The sequence below is a fragment of the Euphorbia lathyris genome, chromosome 8, assembly GCF_963576675.1.
Source record: "Euphorbia lathyris chromosome 8, ddEupLath1.1, whole genome shotgun sequence".
Lineage (NCBI taxonomy): Eukaryota > Viridiplantae > Streptophyta > Magnoliopsida > Malpighiales > Euphorbiaceae > Euphorbia > Euphorbia lathyris.
In genome coordinates this window covers 83,374,008-83,398,126 of record NC_088917.1, presented here as the reverse complement: position 1 = coordinate 83,398,126, position 24,119 = coordinate 83,374,008, and the positions used below count along the sequence as shown (strand labels likewise).

General features: G+C 29.6%; 1 protein-coding gene across 2 annotated transcripts; it reads right to left on the bottom strand.

Annotated features, from left to right (window-relative positions):
- Positions 1-436: 436 nt before the first annotated feature.
- Positions 437-9,453, bottom strand: LOC136202433 (probable LRR receptor-like serine/threonine-protein kinase At3g47570). 2 transcript variants are annotated; one of them, XM_065993043.1, is made up of 5 exons: positions 8,928-9,453; positions 8,586-8,657; positions 5,643-5,786; positions 981-2,966; positions 437-897 (listed from the first exon to the last, which is right to left on the bottom strand). In XM_065993043.1, exons 1-5 carry the CDS (start codon positions 9,409-9,411, stop codon positions 542-544), a joined length of 3,042 nt encoding a protein of 1,013 aa, XP_065849115.1. In that variant the 5' UTR covers positions 9,412-9,453; the 3' UTR covers positions 437-541. The 2 variants fall into 2 exon arrangements, with proteins under 2 accessions (XP_065849115.1, XP_065849116.1); XM_065993044.1 differs by lacking the exon at positions 8,586-8,657 and having other exon boundaries at positions 8,928-9,452.
- Between the last annotated feature and the right edge of the window lie 14,666 nt (positions 9,454-24,119).

The window sequence follows — 24,119 nt, the reverse complement described above, 5'->3', positions numbered from 1 at the left end:
ATCACTCATTAGTAGCAGATTACAAACATATGATTAGACGTAAAAAAAAATAAAAAAATAAAATAAAAAATACTATATTTTGTACGAGCTGGAAAAAAATTATATATTTTACCGAATTTATAAATATTAGTCTCTAATTCAATTATTACATCACAAAAAATATGAAATCTTTCTTTAGAACCAACTGATATGTAATTGGTATAGAATAAGAAACAAAATATATGTGTTACATAATAATATATGAAATTGACCCAACTTGTCAACGTTAGGGGTGAAATTGCTCTTACCTGCTAACGTTATGGATAAAATTGTTTCTGACTGTAAACGTTATTGATATTTTTACATTTTATTCCAAATAATAATAAGGAAACACTTTGCAAGACTATGAACAAAAATATTGAAACCAAGAAATACCGAGTGTTTAAAATTCTGTTGATACTATAAAGCTGATATTTATTTATGACAAATTGCTAGAATAAAAAAAATAAGTAAAGCATTAACACCATAAATTAATTTTAATATATGAATGATTACATACTTATTAAGTTAATTGAACATCATTGAGAAGCTTAACTTTGATCTTGTTGAGAGTAATTAGAACATCTTTGATACCAATCCTCTCCTTAGGTACATCTACACAACATTTTAAGGCTAAGTTCATAATTGAAGATGTGCAATCTATCTTAGCCAAATAATGTCGTTCGTTGACCCTAAGCAAATTGGGATCAACAAGTTGAGTGACTCCAGAAGGTACTGAATCTTTAACCCATTTCTTCATACTCATATCTTCGTTAAACATCTCATCCGTAGGCCTTTTTCTTGTGAAAGTTTCGATCAACAGAATACCAAAACTGTATATATCACCCTTTATAGAAACAAGTCCTTCTGATCCATACTCTGCATCAAAATTTGTTTTAATTAGTGTCGCACAATAAATTACTATTTCAAGTATAATATATATACAGAAAATCAAACATCACCTGGGGCCATGTATCCAATAGTTGCAAGATTTATAGTTTGTATGAAAGATTGATCTTCTCCGACGAGCTTCGCTATGCCAAAATCAGTTACATGAGCAACCACATCGTCATCTAGAAGGATATTACTAGGCTTCAAATCACAATGAACAATAGGAGTCATATAACCATGATGAATATATTCAACTGCTGATGCAACATCAATCATTATGTTCAATCTCTGAAAAATGTCCAAAAAGTAGTTGTGAGAATACAACCACTTTTCCAGGCTCCAATTAGGCATGAAGTCCATGACTAAAGCCTTAAATTCAGTGGTACAACAACTCGTGATTATTTTCACAAGGTTTCTATGTCGAATCTCACGCAGTACTTCACACTCCACATCAAAACTCCGGAATGCTCCTTCTAACTCCAAATTGAAAACCTTAACTGCAACGGACAAGCCATTTGAAAGATTCCCTCTATATACCGAACCAAAACTCCCCTTGCCAAGCAAATTCACCTCATCAAATTTATTTGTTGCCCGTTGAAGCTCATGAATAGAAATTCTTTGCCATATTGGTAAAGGTGGAAAATTCACTTGGTGAGTCAACAATCTTGTTTTCCTTTTCCAATGCCAAATTAGGACAACAATAACAATTCCAAGTGCCAAAGTTGTTAATACAATTGCAACCAGTGTTATCTTGATTTTCTTTGAATGGTTCTCATTGCTAGTTCTGCATGGATTGACTTGGAATTTAGGTGCCCCACAAAGTCCTTTATTTCCTATAAATGATTGGGTTGTTAAGTTCATAAACGGCCCTCCATTAGGAATTTCTCCTTGTAGTTCATTGAAGGACACATTAAAATCCTTGATATATTTTAATTTCTCTAGGGAATTGGGTATTTTTCCTGAGAGATTATTGAATGACAAATCTATAAATTCCAAACTTATAGCATCACCAAATGATTCAGGAATGGAACCCTCCAATCTATTATTAGATAAAGAGAGACGCTTTAGAGTTTGAAGGCATTCAAAGATGGGTGGTATACTACCTGATAATTGATTTCTAGACAAATCAAGTAATGTAATAGCTCTCAAACTGCCAATATCTATTGGAAGATCACCGCTTAAGGAATTTGATGATAGCTTGAGTTCAAGCACATCTTTAAGCCTCCAAAAAGTTGATGGAATAGTAGAATTGAGTTTGTTAGAATCCAAATAGAGCTTTCTAAGAGAACTGAGATTACCCAAACAAGACGGGATATTTCTAGAGAGCTTATTACCCCCAAAATATATGTCACTCAATCTCTGTAAACCACATAATTCAGTAGGTATGGACCCTTGGATTCTATTTAACTCAATATCTAATATTTGAAGCTTCCTCATTTTTCTAATTGTCCTAGGAATGAATCCTTTTAAATTGTTATCTCCTAGATTCAATGAAATCAAGCTAGTTAAGTTTCCAATTTCCTTGGGAATGGTTCCTATTAGTCCAGAACCATACATTTTAAAATATTCGAGGGAAGAAGATAGGTTTCCTATGAAAATTGGTAGAGTAGCCTTCAATGGATTGTTACCCAAGTCTAAAAATGTCAACTTTTTGCAATTCGTCAATGAGGAAAATAAAGTCAGTAAAGGTTGACTATTGAGTTGATTGTTCCATAAATTGAGAAATTGAAGCTTTCTTAAATTTCCAAGAGCAACTGGAATAATGCCAGAGAACATGTTTAAATCCAAGTCAATCTCAGTGAGTTTAGAGGCATTAGAGAGAGATATGGGAATAGGACCATGGAAATTATTGTCTCCAATATAAATTCCCTCAAGGTTGGGAAGATAGAGACCAAAACTTGGAGGAAGACTGCCTGAGAGATTATTAGTATCTAACACTAAATTCTTTAATGTTGTAATTTTAAAAATGTTGGAAGGAAGCATTCCATCAAGGTTGTTAACTCCGAGATATAGTTCCTCCAGGTAAGCAATGTTACCCATTTCAAAGGGAATGCTGCCTGCCGTCACAATTCATTTGAAAAATTCTAAATTAAAATTGTGTTTATAAAAAAATTCAACTAAAATTTGAAGGAAGATATATATTTAAACCCAATAACAAATTTAACATCTCATAGAAGTACAAATATATATTTGTCATTTTTCAACATGGTTTCTCCAAAGTTAAGAATTTTGGTTCATTGTATTATCCAAGAGTTATGTATGTTTCCTAAGAGTTATGTTGTTTCTTAAGAGTCATGTTGTTTTGTCCAAGAGTTATATATACTGCCTAAGAGGTGTGTTGTTTATTAAGACCCATGTTTTTTCTAGTAATTGAAATCTTCCTCCCTACTTCCAAACTTCAATTTTCTATCCAACTAGATTTCTTATTGATGAATGAACTTTACAATACACAAGGTTACTTGAATAACTTTTTAATAATAAAACAATTTTTACTAATGTAAAATTTTGCAATTCAATTGTATATAAAGTATATAATTTAAATGAAAAAGAAATATGATAAACTTGGTCTCTCATAGACTTAAAATGGCTGCAAATTGGATTTTCTATTAACTAGAATTATACAAAAAAAAAATGGGTAATTAATTTATTAGTCCCTATATTTTGACAAAACACACTGTTTAGTCCCTGTATTGTCAAAAACACATGGTAAGGTCCCTAACCTTTTTATCAATGAACTGTTTAGTCCTTCCGTCTGTTTGTTATATTTTTTTTACCGTTTATGACTTCAGAAATGACTAAATTACCCTTTACTATTTACCTTCAAACTTTAGAAGAGAAAGTCTAATTTAAAAGAAGTTATTTGTATGGAGAACAAGAAAAAGAAAAGACCCAATGCATACGAATTTGAACGATTAAGAAGAAAATCAAGAAGAAGAACATTCAAAGTTGATTTCAGATGCATTAGAGTTTAAAGGAAATGAAAAGAAGATCGCAAATCCAAATTGACTAACAAAATCTTCATGAGAGTCTAACGGCAGGGACTAAACAGTTCACCGAGAAAAATGTTAGGGACTAAACAGTTCATTGAGAAAAAAGTTAGGGACTTTATCATGTGTTTTTGAAAATACAAGGACTAAACCGTGTGTTTTGTCAAAATATAGGGACTAATAAATTAACTACCCAAAAAAATTTAATAAGAAATGAATTAAGAAGAAGAAAGTGCAATTTGCCAATAGAAATTCTTTGAAGTTTATTCAGTTGTTTCTTTTCGTGTTCTGTAACTTAAATATATGAAAGAGTCAAAAAGTAATTTGTGTCCTCCAAATTTATAATTTTATAATTGCTTACATGTTATGTAATGGTTAATTTGTGTCTACATCCATGACATAGCCACAACCAACAATTTACAATATAATTATGAAAATCGGTTTAATGCATATATACATACCTAAATTTGGCAAGTTTTATCTAATAGCACCCTAAACTTTTAAAATAACATATCACATATTTATAGTTGACTTTAAAAACATATGACACACTTATAGTTAGTTTTAAAAATCTATCACACACCTATAGTTGGCTCATTCGGACCTCAATGCATATATACACACCTAAATTTGGCAAGTTTTATCTAATAGCACCCTAAACTTTTAAAATAACATATCACACATTTATAGTTGACTTTAAAAACCTATGACACACTTATAGTTAGTTTTAAAAATCTATCACACACTTATAGTTGGCTCATTCGGACCTCATGCACACAAAATCGTTGATTTTTCGTCTTTGACAGATGAGGTGGCATACCGAACGAATTCACGCGCTTTTCTTTTTTTCTATAACACGTATACCAACTTGTTCGTTAAAGACAAAAGATCAATGATTTTGTGTGTAGGAGGTCCGAATGAACTAACTATAAGTGTGTAATAGGTTTTTAAAGCCAACTATAAGTGTGTGATAGGTTATTTTAAAAGTTCAGGGTGTCAATAGACAAAATGTGCCAAGTTTAAGGGTATAAATAGACATTAAACCTATGAAAATCACACTAAACTAAGAACTTTCCTAGAAAATATATATAAAAAATTACTACAACTCTCTACCTAATGCTCATATAAGAAAACACATTTATAGTCACTAAATCTTAGCACTCAAGACAACTTGATGTCCAATTTGTTAGACTTAGTCCTTACTCCATATTTGTAAAATTTAGTCTTCAAAATTTTGATCTTTTGCACTTACGGTACATATTAACAAATTGGTTCAAATTGGTTAGTTAAGTTCCATTGATAATATGTAACTGCTAAGTAGGTATCAAGATTCAATACTTTGATATAAAATATATTTTCAATTGTCTCGATAATTTCATCATAATGAAGAATCAAACTAGATTCTAAAACATTTTATTACTAATAGAAATTTTGTGCTGGTAAATGAAAACCACCTCAACCAGATCAGAATAAAAAACCTGATAACAAAGTATTATTAAACGAAGTCCTTACTCCGTATGGTTAATATCTCCAAATTTTTGTAAATTGACAATAGACTTCTGAATTTCAACTTTTTCAAAGTACAGTGGGATAGTTAACTTTTTTAGACAGGTCTAGGGAGTAAAAGGTGTAATTAACTTTTAAGTATGTAAATGCAAGTACGTATAAAGATTTAACAGTTTCATATAAAATAGTAAAGATTGAATTTAGATTAATTCTAAAACATCTACGAGTACGGATAAATACCTGTCAATTTGTTTTCTCCGAAGTCAAGAGTCCTTAATGCGGTAAGATTTCCAATAGATGAAGGAATTTGACCACCAATGGAATTTCTTACCATGGCTAATGTCTCCAAATTTATAAGATTACCAATGCACTTTGGAATTTCTCCTATAAAAATCAAAGGATAAATTTGTAACTGATTAATTTAATTCATTTGTTAGTTATATATATATACACACACATGAGATTATAAGTAGAATATGTAACTGTAAATAGATGTTATCTATATGGAGTTATAGTTTATGTATAGAGTTACTTTATGTATAATTTAAAATATTTATTCAATTTTTCTGTTCATAGTCATAGAACTATGCTATTTGCAACATTCCAATTGAATCTTTCATAGGAGAATTAACTGTTCGACCAAATTTGGCTCAGTTCTACGATAAATTATTAAAGCAATCGGATCTTCTAATATATATGGAGGACTGTCCATATAAAAATTGATATATAAATAAATAAAATGATTTTTTAACTTGTCAATGTGTATACAACACGTATAAATTTTTCTATAGAAAATCCTTCATTTGAGTCGGAGAATCTGATTCCTCTAATAATGTATGCAATTTCATTAAATTTAAAATTATTCATTCTTAATCCTTAAGACTATAGAAATTTAATTTTATTGATTTCTACAAAAACATTTTATAGCTTTAGGAACTTTTGGTGAAGATAAAATATCCTTATCCACTTACTTTGCCTAGCCAACAACTAAAAAAATTGTAGCAACCAAATATAACAGATATATGCTTCTTTGATTAGCTTCTATTTTCCATTAATGTGCTATATTTTCTTTTCTAGATTCCGAATGAAAATTCAAAATCTGTTTAGGTCAATTAGTCTATTTTTAATATACTTATGTATAAAAGAACCTTCCTTGAAGGAGATTCATATTGTATGTCACTTTTTTTTTATAAAAAAAAAATTCACATTAAGTCCCTTGGTTGTCAAATTAGCTAATTATAAACATTAGTTAATATAAATTCACTTATTTTATTTGTGTTTAAAATTATATTTTTTTTTTTACAAATTGAAAATAAGATTCACTCATTTTATTTTTTCTCAATAATATCATATCACACGTATAAAAAAAATTATTTTTAAACTATTATAAATGAAAATCAAAATACATTTGAATTATGAGGGACTTAACAAAAACAAAAATAAAAATTTCAAGAACTTAATACATCAAAATCATAATGATTATAGATCTTATGATGCTTTTCAGGGCTGATCCTGAGATTTTAGAGGCCCGAGGGCGAATTACCAAATGGGACCCTAATAAATAAGCGGAAATTAAAAAAAAATAAGTAGAAAAGTAAAGTATATAAAAGAAGATTACTTAAAAATGACACTTTTCTTGTTACATTTAATAAAATATCTAATAAAAACATTTTATATTGCTTTAAGTACCCAATTTCTTATACAAAATGATGTCTATGAACATTTCTAGAAGTAAATTTCTTAAATTTAATAAATTATGAAATAGTTCTAATAGATTTTATGCTCTTTACAATACAAAGCATGATAACGGAAAAGTGAAAAACCAAATTTGAAAATCACATCATTTAACGAGGTTTAGCACCTAAGTTCTTGAAATTGGAAGATTTTGATACATTTTTCCGAAACTTCTTTTGAAGACCGAGTCAATCAGAATCTGATAGAATTTCTCAAAGACAACAAAAAAGATTATTAGTAATTGGAAGTTTCACAGTGAGGTGATTAGAAAACAAAATTGATTATATAGCTGATGAATTGAAATGAACTGCGGATGTAGGATAATATTACTGTTTAATATTCTTTGGGATTGGAGTGTGATTAAAAAAGGGAGAGATAAATTATAAATTTTTGTTGGGATTGATAGGTGGGAAAGATAATTATAGAAATACTTTGAGATAAATTAAGGAATTGATGCCCAAAGTTTTTATTAGGAAATTTGGAAAGAATCCGAGATAAATTAGGGAATTTAGAAAGACTATTTAATAACTGATGCCAACGTTTTTTATTTGGAAAAACTAATTTGGAAAGAATCTAAAGTCAACGTCAACTATATTTTTTTTTAATTTAATCAAGTATAATTTAATAGGTACTAATGCATCACTATAATTAGGGCCCTTCTCATCCTTGGGCCCTGGGCAGGCGCCCCTACTGTCCATGCTCAGGGACGGGGCTGATGATTTTTTCCATATTAATAGTCTCCAATGAAATCTCAAGAAATGTTATCTGTGTCTAATAAGATTTATAAAAAATGATTTTTTTATATAGAAAGCACAATATTTAATCAAGCAAATGTTTAGTGTCTAAACATAACTTGAAGATAGATGAATTTGGTTGAGAATAAATACATTTGTTACCATATAATTAATATTTTTTTACATGTCAATTCAATATGTTAATCCATGTCATTTGAATTAATTTAATATAAATATCAAAAATTTACCAAATTAGTCATATATTTTATATAATGTAAATTTCTTCTAAATCCCAATAAAATGGGCTCTTATTCATATTTATTAAACACACGAATTATTATTTTTAAATATCATAAAACTCAACTTTTATTTCTATAATATATACCAAAAGGAATTAAAAACTTCAATTTCATATATATGTTAGTGTTTTAGGTTAATTTCATTATGTTTTATTTTACTATGTTTTTTTTGTACCGAATTATACTTTTAATTTTAATTAAATTTTATATAAGTTTCACTAAATTACACATGCAATTCAGTAGGTTCACATGAATTTAAAATAGAAAATTGTAAGAGACAAAAGTTAATGCACGAATATGAGCAAATGTATTTGATGAAAGATTGCTGTTAGATTATCTATGGAAAAATCCAACCATCGAAGTGATGACACTAATTATGAGTAATATAAACAATTATTTATAGTAGATATATTGACCTTCAATATTATTGATTCCCAAATAAAGATGATGGAGTTTTGATAAGTTGCATATTTGTAAGGGAATGCTACCTGTAACGATACATGAAAATTAATATATGAAATTATTCCCATCATTAAAACATTATTTATGTCAATGGAGATTAAAAAGACGGTCATTTCATCCTATTGGGTAAAAAAATTCATCTTTTGTTAATGAAGTTTAAAATTGAACAATCTAGTAGACCTTAGGTTTAAGATTGCACCGTTGTACATTGAGACTAAATCTCCAAATTAAGCTTAAGATTGAAATGTTTTTACAACATGAAAAAAGGTAACAAATAAGGGAAAGAAGAAATTAACCTCCAAAGTGATTAGTGTCGAGACCAAGTAACTGAAGTTGGGAGAAAGATCCAATCCAAGAGGGGATAGTCCCAGTGAAAAGATTATATGCCAAGAGAAAAAACTTCAATCGGCGTAAATTGGAAAGTTCAACCGGCAAAGAGCCATGGAATGAGTTATTGAATAAAGAGAATGTGCCTAGGAATGAAAGGTTCCCAATTTGTGGAGGAACGGTTCCTGTTAATCTGGTGTTTTCAAGTAGTATCTTCGTAACTCTGCGATGACGAGTTCCACAAGTAATACCAATCCAATTGCACACTGATGTATCTTTAGACCAGTTTGATGCTAATAGATTTTGAGGATCATTAGTGATACGAGCTTTCAAGGCAAGCAACGCATCCTCATCAGCATTGATATTACTTATGGCTTTGCTTTCATCTATGCATTTCAGTAAACACATGAAACACAAAATAATTATGACTGAAAAAGAATTTATTTTCTCCATGACTCACTCAATATTGAGAAAGGTGTTGAGGAGTTGTTATAAAATAAAAGTATTTGAAACTACATATATATATATATATATAGTTCCAATTTGAAGCAGTAAGTACAAAAAAAAAAAAAAAATAATAATAAATAAAATAAAAACTCCTTAATGTCTATTATTCCCTTACCCCACTTCTTAGCAAACTTGACCACTGAAATTTCTATGAAAAACAATTAAAAGTATTATATTTAATAATTAAAAAAAAGTATTATAAATATTAATGAAACAGGTAAAGGCTATGCTTATTTTGTTTTTGACAAAGTAAGCCTTACTTTGTGTGTTTTCACCATTGGATTAATTTTATACTCCATCATCCAATGGTGAAAACATATCAAGTAATGGTACTTTGTCAAAAACAAAGTAACCATAGAAGGCATATATTATTTTAACTATGTATACTATTCATTCGTATACTACGTTGTAATATCAATTAAAAGAAAAGAAATTTTGGCAGTAACGAAATTAGATTAACATAATTAATTTTTTATAGATGAATTATCCATAGGTAACTATCTATTCAGTATGTGTGGTGAAGCTCTTAGCCTAGTGGTTGAGAGCTTACCTATGCCTTGGGAGGTCATGGGTTCGAATCACATCCAGGTTTGGTGGGGATTTTTCTTTCTTCTTTAATGTAAGCGCATTGTGCGCAAATTTTTTTTTTTAAAAAAAAAAAAATATTTGTTTTTGTTAGTTATTTATTTGACAAAAAAAAAACATTATCAAGTTCTGATTTTTTATTTTTTATTCATTAAGGTCTTTATTTTATATTTTTTGATCATATATAGCACTAATGACCAAAAATAATAATTTTGAATATAAAATTCGGTTAATAAATAGTTTTTCATTTTACCTGCATTTAAAATATGCATTTTTCACGGTTTTAGAGCAGTTGAAAATAGATTTTTATGTGTGTAACATGACTATAGGCAAACTATAAAACCTTATTTCAAACGGTAAAAAATATAATTTCAAACACAAATGAAATTACATATATATTTTTTACTAAATTAAATGTTTAGAACTAACTAATTTCGTAAGTAAGGTCTTAATGCAATAAAAAAACAAAAATCGGAAACTTAATGTATCCAAATAAAATATTAGTGGCTTAATGAACTAAAAACTGAAAAATTAAAGGCCTCATATAATGTTTTTTGCCTAATTATTTTTATGTGTTAATTGCAAATGCGTTTTTGTTCAAATATTCCTCCCATGCAGTAATAATTGTTGTTGTTTACTTGATTAATAATTACTAAAAATCTACGAAACTGTTTCAATTTATTGAGAAATTTGTTTGGAAAGTCTGATATGACAGTTAAATAACAGTTAAGCAAGTCTTACAAATTTTCGATACCACGTGATCAAAATTGATCTTGTTTAAAAACATTCGATGTAAGTTTACATTCGGTTTAATTGTTAGAGTTAGATTTGACATTTATTCCCGTTAAAATTAATTATATTTCTTAAATATTTGTGACTTAATCTTATCTACTTGTAAGAGATGCAGCATTCGAGTTTAATTATGTAGGGCTTCTTAAATTAATTATCATAAAGTAGTTTGGTAGCCAGCCATCTACAAAGTTTTGAATTTTCTATTAGCTGGTCATTTAAGCAAACTGTACATCCTTGAAAAATGAAAATTGGGGCTATGAAAATTAATTATGAAGCTTGCGGACTTGGATGATTAAAAAGATGTTTGAAGACTAGAAAACTAATTATGAAATTTGATTCTAAGAATTTTTTTTTTTTTTTTTCTGAAGGGAAATGAGATTTCTCATTAAATAAAATACAAAGCATCAGAATAGAATACAATGCAGATTCCAGAAAAAGGAGGAATTGTAAAAGAAGTAAAAGGATTAGCATTGGAAATGGCATTTTTAGCTAAAGTATGAGCTACCATGTTCGCTAACTATGGACGAAAAGACACGCTAATATCATGTCGGTTTTGAAAAAGTAATTGACAATCTTTTATAATATTTCCGAAATCCGAGAGATCCTCCTTGGATGAGTGGAAACTATCCACAACTGTCTTGGCATCTGACACGATCATTACTGACTGAAAACCTAACTCCAGAATTCTAAGAAGTTTTGATTTAGTAAATTTAACTCCAGAATTCTAAGAGTTTGTATTCATATAAAAATTTGTATTTGATTTCATAGGCTTTAAACTATATGTAAATTTGTGTTTGGATATAATTTGTATTTTTAATTTAAATTAGACTCATTTTTATTTAATTTTATAGGTTTTTATCGAGCCAAAATTTTATCAAGCCGAGCTTTTATTTGATATTCAATTTAGTTTTATCTTTAATAATATATTTATTTATTTATTATTGATATTATTAAATTTATTAGAACCATCATTATTATTATTATAAGTTTATTAATGTCCACTATTATCAATTAAATTATTTTAAAGTCTAATATCATCATTAGTGTTTAGTTCGGTTCAGTTCGGTAGTATTCAGTTAAGTTCAGTAGTATTCAATTAAATTCAGTTCAGTTCAGTATTCAGCAGTATTCAGTTCAATTCAGTTCAGTTCAGTTCAATTCAGTTCAGTTCAGTTCAGTTCAGTTTTTTTCAGCAATAAAGAACAAAGCCTAACACATTAAATATTTTCAAAATAATTGATGTCTGATGTGATAGTTAAATAACAGTCAAACAAGTCTTTTCAAATTTTTGATAATGTATGGTTAAAATTGAACTTGCTTGGAAATATTTTAGGGGTTCAATTTGAATCATTTTTTAAATTAGGATTAAATCTGAACTTTACCAAATATATTGGGTGAAATTTGACATTATCCCAGCAAATTAATTATGTAGGGCTTCTTCCATAGTTAATGTAGTAGTTGGTGACAGGATGTTGATATTACTACTTGTGGCTTGCTATTTAGGAAATTAATTAGTACCGTTGAAAATGAAACAGAAAATAGTTTCAGTACTGTTTGGTAAAGAGTTTTTTGGGGTAAAATTAGAAGTTTGAGCCATTTTATAGGTTTTGATTAGTCAATTTTTTATTTTTTTTTTGTTACAATGGAGGAGCTAACCTTAAGAAAACATCAAATACAGACCGATCTTTAAAGAATGGTCATTCTGGGAAGCCCATACCCACAAAAATTAGAAAAAAGAATGTCATGAATGCTTGCAGGAAGCGCATCACACTCGTGAAGACCTAAACTCAAACTCTCTGCGTAGTTTGCCATCCAGTCAGATACCCCGTTCCCTCGTAGGATATGAACGAGCCGCACCTCCCAATCTCTATCATATAGATCACGACACGTCATAATAAGTCAAGAAAAACGATGTCGTTGAACCACCTCATGACTAACAAGCCGAATTACTACCAAAGAGTCCATTTCGAATACTACCATGCGGACCTCTTGGAAAGTCCTCGTGTTGCACCCCTAAACTTTAGAGTCCCTTTGGGACATCCGATGATTAGTTTGTTTGGTGAATAGATGTTTGAAAGAGCTTGTTGGATCTAAAAAGCTAATTTTGAAAATACTCATCTTATGAGTTTTTTCAATTAGCTTATTCATTGTTCCATCTCTTTTGAATAACATTTTTACCCCTGTTTATTACCATCTAACTCCAAATAAAGACTTTATCATGTCCTTATTTATCATTACGCAAACAACTATTAATAATCAGTTAAGTTTTACCAAACAATTTTACATAATCAGCTAGTCAAATCAGCTAACCAAAAAGATAATCAGCTATCAACTAACAGCTAACGATTATTTGCCAAACAGGCCTCAATTTAACTATTTAAGGCTTACTTTGTAAAAAACTCATAAAAAACACTTTAATCTTAATATTTTCAAACAAGATCAATTTTAAAAGTTTCAAAAGTTTAAATGGACTAGTTTAACGGTTATATGATTAACATATCGGACATTTCAAATAAATTTATAGATAAACTGACATCGCTTTGTACATTTTCTATGAGATTATTTCTAATTATTTTAATAACATAATAAAATTTTATTGTTAATGGTATAAAGCAATCAATCAGTGATAAAGTAACATTGAAATTTCATTCCTATTTTGCTTTTATTTATGTTTTATCCAATTTGAATCGATTTATGAGACGTTCTAAACAAGTTTATAAGCAAAATAACACATTTTGTATATTTTCTGTTAATTATTTCTAGTTATTTTAGTAACACACTAAAAATATGTTATCCGATTGCTTATATTTGGCTATTTTTTATTTATTTATTTATTATTTTGAACCTGAAAAATGATATTCATATATAAGTGGGATTGACATACTCAACAATAACGTTTGACAGCCATTCCGGCACTACAGTTGACAAAAAAATCGCTAGCATTGGAACAGGCCTGCCTAGCTACCAAATGTGCAGCCCTATTCGCTAAACGAGGAATAAAAGACAATGTAAAAGAAGAGTTGGATTTCAAAATAGCTCGGCAATCATGAATAAGCGATCCAAACTCCAAGATATCTTGTTTACAAGACTGAATTGCATCAACAACAAGCTTAGCATCACATTCAAATTCAACATTCGTATACGTCATAGTAGCAAGCCAAATCAGGCTCGTGCGTAGAGCAAGTGCCTCAATCACCCGTGGTTCTCTTATACCTGGAATGAAGCTACTACTACAAAATAGGAATGCTCCCACTTCATCTCCGATTACTGCGCCCATATCACAACTCTTTATTTCCTTGAAAATGGCGCCGTGAATATTGCACTCTGAACCGGCGGCCGGCGGCTTCCATTTCTGATTTGCCATCGTTTGCAATGAGAGCCTGCTGTACAGGAACACTGATGTTTGTGCTGCTGTTTGGGATATGGCACTGATGTTCGACCGAATTCGCTGGTGTTCCCGGAGCTGGCGCTGCTGTTCCGCGAAAAAACAAAATTAATTCATTTATTTATTTTTGTTTCTGATCAATTTAAGTCGAGTCATCAATTATACACTAGCGCAAAAAAAAAAAAAAACAAAATTAATTCATTAATCATAAGAAAAAAAATGTCAGCCGAGAGAATTGTGTGGAAATAAAGAGGAAACATCCACATTGTGATAAGCGGATAATATTCATATGGTTGTAATGAAAGATGATGTTGTTAGTCTTTATTTTGTATTATAGTTATTTAAAGGACAAATTAGCCTAATTCAACAGGTTCATTTATATATCTAATTCACTTTAGTTCTATCTCATCAAATTAGACACTTTTATCTATTTTAGACAAAATTATCGCTAGTTCTATTCGATCGATCCATCTGCTCCTGCTCCAGCTTCTTCTTCTTCTTTCGCTTCGTCCGCTTATTCTTCTTCTTTTTGTTTCAACTTTTTCTTAGGTTCATATTCTTCAATTTCTGATACCAATCATTAACGGTTTTTGAAATTATTGAAGTATTATGTTCAATTTTCCGTAGAAGATGTTGAGAGTCTGGGGAAGAAGGTGAAAGGTATTTTTGTCCAAAGTGGATGAAAGTATCTAATTTGATGAGATGAAAACAAAGTGAGTCAAATATATTAACGGACCTCTTCAAATCAGCTAGATTAATAATTAGCCCTAAAAAAATGTATTGGTGAGTTTTTGAATAAATGTCCCATTAGCTAGATTTCAAAATGTTAATAGAAGAAAAATAAAAAATTTGGCGTTGTATTATTATAGAAATTGCTGGGAAACTCATTTGAGTGAGGTGTAAATATATATGTGGTATTTTATCAAATATATATATATATAGTAAAACCTTTATAAATTAATAATGTTGGGATCATGAAATTTTATTAATTTATAGAGGTTATTAATTTATCGAGTATAAAATTAGTGATCTGGTCCAAATCGGGACCAGAAGAAATTATTATTTTAAAGAGGTTATTAATTTATCGAGTATTAATTTATGAAGGTTTGCCTGTATATATATAGGGGTGAAGATCTAGTGTGACAAGGGGTTAGGATATGACAATGAGCTTATTGTGTTACATAACAAAACTACGTAGTTTTGATTATAATTAAAAAGGGCAATGTGGCAAATTTGTAAATAAAATGAAAGAGAGGATAGAGAAAATTGTTTTATTTCTTTTCTTTAAAATACATTTTCCCAATATCTCTAACATCGTTTTTCAAAATTTTTTATACTATTAGACTCGTCTAAATTAGACGGTCATTTTAAGACCCCTGAAGCTCAAGTAAAAAAAATTCTGGTGAACGGAATCCGGGTGGACTTTTTTTGGCGAGACAAAAAGTTCCAAAAAATTCTCAAAAAAATCCAGAAAATGTAAAACATTATTCTAAGAAACTTTAATTCTTGGGTCGAAGCATAATTTCTTACGGTTTAGTCCCAATAAAACATTTTTCTTAATTTTATCCATTTTACAAGCTTCAACAATTTATTGGGTTATAACCGTAAGGAATCTCGTTTTGAGCCAAGAATTAAAATTTTTTAAAATGATGTTTTAAATATTTTGAAATTTTTTAATAATTTTCTGGGCACGTTTTTTGTCCTACTTACATTGTTCAAAATCAGTGTACCATTTGTTCCACCATAATACTTATATTGTTCCAACAGAAAATTGTTTTATTTCTTTTCTTTAAAATACATTTTTCTGACATTTCTAACCTCATTTTTCGAAAAATTTTATACTATTAGACTTGTCTAAATTAGACGGTCATTTTAAGATCCCTGAAGTTCAAGTAAAAAAAATTCCGGTGAACGGAATCCGAGTGGGCATTTTCTGGTGAGAAAAAAAGTGTTCAAAAAATTCTCAAAAAATTTCAAAAAATGTGAAACATTATTCTAAAAAATTTTAATTCTTGGGTCGAAGCGGGATTTCTTATGGTTTAATCCCAATAAAACTTGTTCCTTAATTTTATGCATTTTACATGATTGAACAATTTATTGGGTTAAAACTATAAGGAATCACGCTTTGAGCCAAGAATTAAAATTTCTTAAAATGATGTTTTACATGTTTTGGAATTTTTTGATAATTTTCTGGGCACATTTTTTTTTCTACTTACATTGTTCCAAATCAGTGTACCATTTGTTCCAACATAATACTTATATTGTTCCAACAGAAAAATGTTTTATTTCTTTTCTTTAAAATACATTTTCTTGATATTTCTAACCTCGTTTTTCAAAAAATTTTATACTATTAGACTCGTCTAAATTAGACGGTCATTTTAAGATCCCTGAAGCTCAAGTAAAAAAAATTCCGGTGAACGGAATCCGGGTGGGCGTTTTCTGGCGAGCAATAAGGTGCCCATAAAATTCTCAAAAAATTTCAGAAAATGTAAAATATTATTCTAAGAAACTTTAATTCTTGGGCCAAAGTGGGATTTCTTACGGTTTTGACCTAATAAATTATTGAAGGATGTAAAATGGATAAAATTAAGGAAAACGTTTTATTGGGACTAAACCGTAAGAAATCCTACTTTGACTCAAGAATTAAAGTTTCTCAAAATAATGTTTTACATTGTTTGGAAGGTTTTGAGAATTTTCTGGGTACTTTCGGGTTTTTTTATCGGAAAACGCTCATCTAACCGCCGGATTCCGTTGATTTGGGACTAAACCGTAAGGAATCTCATTTTGAGTGAATTAAAGTTTCTTAGAATAACGTTTTACATTTTCTGGAATTTTTTGAGAATTTTCTGGACATTTTTTTCTCACAGAAAAACATATCGTCGGATTCCATTCACCGGAAATTTTTTTACCCAAGCTTCTGGGATCTTAAAATGACCATCTAATTAAGACGAGTCCAACGGTATAAATTTTTTTGAAAAACAAGGTTGAAAAAGTTGGGAAAATGCATTTTGAAGAAAAAAATAAAATAATTTTTTCTTTCCTTTTATTTACAAATTTGCCACCTCATTTTGGTTAGTTACAAAATTGGTCATTGTCACATCGATCTCATCTCTCTCTATATATATATATAGTCACATTTAATAGAAAATGTACGTGGAGGTGATAGGTTTGATTCAAAATCTAATAATTAGTTATTTTGATTTATTAGTTATGAAAAAATATTTAATATATTTTAATAAATAAAGTTACTAAAATTAATATGTAATAAATAACTTAAGGGTTACCGTAACTAATAGCTACTAAATAGGTTAGTAGTTACTAAATATTGGTCTATATATAGGCTAATTGTTTATGATTTAAAAAGAACCAAGAACCAATATCAATAATAAAATAGAAATTAAGTGGAGATGTAGATCCTTTAATTTTATTAGTTTCCCTATTTATTTTATTTCTTTATTTCTATCTAAAAAACCCAACAAAGTGACATAAATTAGGGATGACAAGGGGTAGGTTACTTGTAGATAATGTAAATCTCAAACTCTTCGTACTCGTTTCATTACTTTAACGGTATACTTTATGAATTCCATTCTCATCCCATTTAAATCGCGGGTAACCGCAAGTAGCTTTACGCATTAAAAATCAATAGATAAAATAAAAATATTACAAAGAATAAATTTAATAATTATCTGCAAATTAACAATTCAAAATTAAAATTAAAATCCTAAATCCCCCAATTATCAATAAATTAAGCAAATATATGACGGGTACCGAATAACATGTACCTAGGAGTCTTCTCATACCTGTCTCATACTTATTTATACAGAGTACACATAATCTCATTAGGATCGGATAGTGTTGGGTACCCACTAGTGCATTCCCCATTACCATCATTAACATAAATTGTACATCTTTCATGGATACTTAAATTAAGGGGGTAATACATCATTTCATAATTAAATAACAGTTAAATCAGCTTATTCAAATTTTAGGTAACATAAGACTATGTTTAAAAACGTTATGATTAAATTTACAAAATTTCATATTTAGAGCTAAATTTGTACTTCTTAAAAATGTTAGGATCAAAATTGATCCTTATTAGTAATAAAATAAAATAAAAAAACATTTGCAATCAAATATATAGTCACTATATTAGTCTTAAAACTCTAGTACTCCTTTACCCCATTCGTTAAGCAAACTTGACCAATGTAAAAGTATATGGAAAAACAATTAAAAATATTTAATTTAATGTACTAAATATTAATAAATTACAATATAATTAATGAAAAGTTTATAAAACATATATTAAGACAACTAAAACTAAGGTTAAATGTTGAAAAATATTGTGTTAGAAAATAAAATATTTTTTGATGTTTGACATAATATCGAAAAACAAAAAAAAGTAATGGATGACTATTATTTTGAAATGGATACGAAAAAAATCAAGTAAGGTTACAAAAGTTTATGAAAATGTTTTATTCTCTTCAAAGGTATAAAACATTTCACTTTCTAACAAACACCGAAAATCAGAAAAATATTTTTTTGCCAACAAACGGCACCTAAATTATCTTTATTTTAGACCGACTCAAAATCATTGAATCTACAAACATAATTCTAATTGTTTTTTTTTTCAAAAGAATTCTAATTGGTTTTAAACCATAGATTAAATACGTTTTCCAGAAAACACACTTTCATTCTTTGTGGTAAGTATGAATTTGAAAAACCGACAAAAAGAAAGATATAAATTTTATTGGGTAAATTACATCCATGACCACTGAACTTTACCATTTTAACATAGTGGTTACTGAACTTCAATTTTTAACAGTATGATCACCGAACTTTACACTTTTTAATACCGGTGGCCGCTCAACACCTCAAAACGACCGTTTACGGCGTCAAAATAAAAAATTAGAAGAGTTAATGATATTTTAAGGAACTTTAATTCTTGAAAATTTTCATTTTGAGGTTATTTAGGCGTTGTTAGTTTAGGAGAGAGAACGAAAGATCCAAAATATGTGATTTTGGAAAATAAAAAATGTGGTTTCATGGTAAATGTGGTTCTGAACAACTTTAATTCTTGAATATTTTCATTTTGAGATCGTTAACGGTTATTTTAAGGTGTTAGTTAAAATTGAGTGGCAACCGATGTTAAAAAGTGTAAAGTTCAGTGGCCATACCGTTCAGAATTGAAATTTAATGACCATAATATTAAAATGGGTAAAGTGCAGTTGTCATAGGTGTAATTTACCCAAATTTTATTTGAATGTAGTATAATTTGATTTTTTTGTTCAAAATTGATGAATAGAATTTTCCAACTACTCAATTGGGTTGATTTTTCTTATGTTTCTGAAAGAGATGCTTGAGACTAGAAAATTAATTTCTTCTCCCTAATCTGACAGTGCTAAGAGTAAATTATACTAGTGCTACTTAAACTTTAGTTCACGCGCATTAGTACTTAGATTATTTTTTATCAAAAATATACCTGAAGTAACGATGATCGGTCAATACGAGTTTGACTAGTAAATTATACTAATGGTATCTGAACTTTATCTTAATTCACATTTTGGTACCTAGATTTCATTTTGTTTAAAAAATAAACCTCAAATAAAAATGACTCAACATTTTAACGGATAAATAAAGTTTAGAATAACTTGAAATATGTCAATGTATTCTATGTCATGAGATCTTTTTAACAGTATATTATAAACTCAAAACGGACAAGTGATGAATGAGAAATGGATGTTCAAAATGAACCACTTGAAATGGTTTGAAAAGAAATGAGAATTTTAACTATTTTATAAGCAAATGGCTTTTACAAGCATTTAACCAATTACTAGGGGAAAAGATTTCTCACATACAGGGGTGCAGTCGAAGTACTATTAGGTTAGGGGCGCACTCACACGACATGGGCGCTGCGAATGTCACACCGAAACGAAACCCCTTGGATCTGCTTACTTTTCCTAAAATTATATTTTAATTAGAAAAAAATCATTTATAAAACACATTTATTTATTTTTTTAACAAATTTTTTATTGTAATAAATTAACAAAAAAAACCGGGGTTGCACCGGTTCCTGGTTCGACTACTGGGCACTGGTGGAATCCCGGTTACGTCGGTTTGTTGATGGGTTCAACAAATTGGTACAGTTCGGACGGAACTCTTTACTAGTTCCTAGTTGAACCCGTTGATCCGGTACGAGCCTAATAACATTGGCGAAAAGACAAATTCAAGTTAAGTGTTTAATTTTGTCCCTTTTATCAATTAATTCATCAATTATACATTCTGAACCCATAGAACGGTGCAAAAGACTAAAGTCAAGTCAATTTAAAAAAAAAAAAAAATCTCAGTTTACCAAGTCTTACCAAAGACTTAATGGAGTCAATTGTGATGAAATTCTAGGAAGTTTCATAACCACATAATTTCCTATCCAATTAATTGTAGTTTCATTTTGAGCTGATGATCATAACTCATTTAGCCACTGTTTAATCTATAAAATAAATGGATTGGATTGATTCATTTATAAGTTGGGTTATAAATAGATTGATACACCTAATTCATATAATAAATGTATTGAATTTCGAGTTAATTGGGCTGATTTATTAATTCATTTAATAATTTATGAAAAACGAAAAAAAAAGAGAAAACATGAAAAATGGAAATCTGAAAAATGAAAAAACGTGAAAATATGAAAAACATAACCGTAAAAATTAGAAAAAAAATAAAAAAACTGATATATATATATGAATATACATTAAAAGTGAAATAATCTCACGTATGACTTTTAATTGGATTTGGTAGATATGTAATATGTATAGCCTAATCCCAATTCAAATTAATAATATAAAGTTTTTGTTTTTATTTATATAAAACCTTAAGCTAATAAGATCAATTTTTCTTTTTCTTCTTTTTTTATAAAAATTGGGACGATGCATTATCCTGAAACCTGACATCCACTCTAGGTTGGCACCCCATGAACGCGAAAAAGCAAAACCCGAAAGGAATCAGTAAATAAAAATATAGAGTTAAACAAGAGGGGGAGCAAAAGAATGAAACAATAAAGAATAAAAGGTAAAACTACAAAAACAGAGAATTAACGAAATCTAAAGTGATCGATGTTGCAAACATCATCAGACAACAACGAAGCAGAAAATGCAGGGGCCGAATTCCACCAAGAAATGGTCGGGGAGGAAACACCAAAACGAGCTAAGGCATCAGTGACCCATTTGCCTTCCCTGAAGATATGTGAAACAATAATAGTCATCTGTGAACACTGGTTCAGACATTTCATCCAATCCTAGTGAACAGACCACAGAACCTGAGATAAGCCTGCTTTGAGCTTATTGGTGACCAACAGAGAGTTTGATTCAATCCATAAGTGCTATCAGTTCTTCTCCCTCGCGATATCTACTACAAAAATTGCGGCTTTTAATTCGACAAGAAAGGCAACCAGAGAAGGGATTGGGAAAACAAAGCTACCACGAGAAAATCCCCTACTCGTGCGGAAAACTCCACCGACATCCGCAGGTCCAAGAGCACCCAGAGTTGAACCGTCAACATTAACTTTAAGGCAGCCGTGTGGCGGACTGATGCGCCTAGCAGCGTCGGACCACTAAGCTCACTAAGTGTACCTCGTCGTTATCAAGTAATAAAATCTGGACAAGTCCAGGTATTGAATCCACAGGATTTATTCCTGCAAGTATCAAGCTACTCGGTCTCTAGTGTTATCTAGGCTTTGGGGGGTTTGATATTGATTTGATTAAGTTAAGCTACTCCTAATTAAATTACTGTACTCCTAGCTAAGTTATTCTACTCCTAGGTGATCTTTTACTAATGTAATTGCTCGAAGGGACATGGAATGATACGATAATAATGAAGATAGATTGTGCAGATAACTGATTTAAAACCTAATCTAAGTCACTTGTGTCCGAGGCGATTAACCCTACTTATCCTTCTGAGGTTCCTAGTTCGTGATTCCCTTGTAAGGCCGAAACTAGCTCTAATGCTCAGCAATTTGGGCTTAATCATCTATAGGGTCGTCAATCCTATAAGCACTGACTAGGTCAGATTCAGCTCGCAATATGTGTCAACTTAATATTTGGATTATTGAATGAGTTAAACCAATCAGACAAAGCGTAAGACAAAGATAAAAGCAATAAACCAATTGAAGAAAACAAAACTATAATATTATTAAAGATGGAAAGTATTGTCACGGAGATACAATTAGTCTAGGTGATAAGCCCAAAATATACCAAAAATATCATTAATAATTACGTCAGTTTTGTAGTGAAATTGTGCTAATTATATTCAATTAGAGTACTTTTACGTCTATATATGTTTCTTTGATGAAAGTGAATGTATATAAGTAAATTTCTTTATTCTTGATCTTATTTTATATCATGCAAATTCATGATAAATATAAATCTTATTTTCAATTTTCAATTAGGTTTATAGGCATAAATCGAACTAACAATTTTAGCTTTTTAGCTCGGTTTGACTTCGTCTTACATCAAAAACAAATTGAATTTTTTAAGGAAACTTTAGCCGTAATACATGTTGAATTTTAAGTCAATATAGGATGAATGTACTATTTTTCTTTCCCATTTTAAATTTTGCTTTTTTATAACTCGTGTTAATTAAATCAAGTTATCGTATTCTTAACTTTTGGCAACGATTGAGACCAACCTTATCACAATCGAGGTATGAAAGGGGAGAAAAAGTAAATAAATGGTACTTTTGGCCACAATTGCGAGAACCCTTATCACAATCGAGGTATGAAAGGAACGTTAAAAATAAAGCAAAAATTAAACGTGTTAAGTTTAAAGTAACGATTGCGTCCACCCATGGTATGGTCGATACCTAGTGAACACAAAAGCAATTTAATTAATATTAAGTCATAGTCGAGACCACCCTTATCACGGATGTGACTAGCAAATAAATTAAACCTAAGTCCTTATTTAATTCATATTTCATATAATAGATTAGGTTTGGGAAATGAAATTTTGTGCTTTGAAATGCCTTGAGACGAAAGACTCAAAAACATGCGTGCTTACACTGTCCCGAATACTTCAATATAAAAATTGAAATACAAGACGAATGATATATCGCTTTTACATTAGCTAGTTTGATGTTTTGCGTATAAATTTACCATGCAAGTTAATCTTTCAGTTTAACTAATTTAAAAAGGAATACATGGATATATGTTTTATTTTCATAAAGAGATTGGTTAAAGAATAAATTCAGTGAAATTTTACTCGGTTAATAATTACCTAAAATATCATTAATAATTACGTCGGTTTTGTAGTGAAATCATGCTAATTATATTCAATTAGAGTACTTTTACGTCTATATATGTTTCTTTGATGCAAAGTACTTAATTATTTGGTTAAATCCAAATAGGAGCTAAATGAAGGAAAATAGGCAAACGTTTGGCAGCGGAAATATAAAAATTTTAACCTATTTCCATTAAACCAAGATCCGTTAATCGTTATTTCATATAAAGATGGATAGAAGGAAATACCTTTTGGAGTTCTATCTACCATTGCAATCGTAGTGCCCACAACTCTTACTCTGAGTTCTCGAGCACAAAACAAAAACACAATTCAAAATCAAATTAGAACTCAACCGTATAAAACAACCAAAGTAGATTGTCTCTAATTAATCAACACAAGATCAAGGAAAAAGAGAAAAAGATGAAATCAATTGAATCGGTAGGAAGCGGTGGATTATTTCGTCCTCAACAAGGGGTGTCAAAATTCTCTCTCCCGGGATTGTCTGTCTTGGTCGAAATTTACCAATAGGGGGGTTATAAATACTCTCTTGTATCTAAACCCTAGTTAGATAAAATTAGGTTACTGAATAAGAATTGAATTCGGAATATAATTCTTATTTATTATTT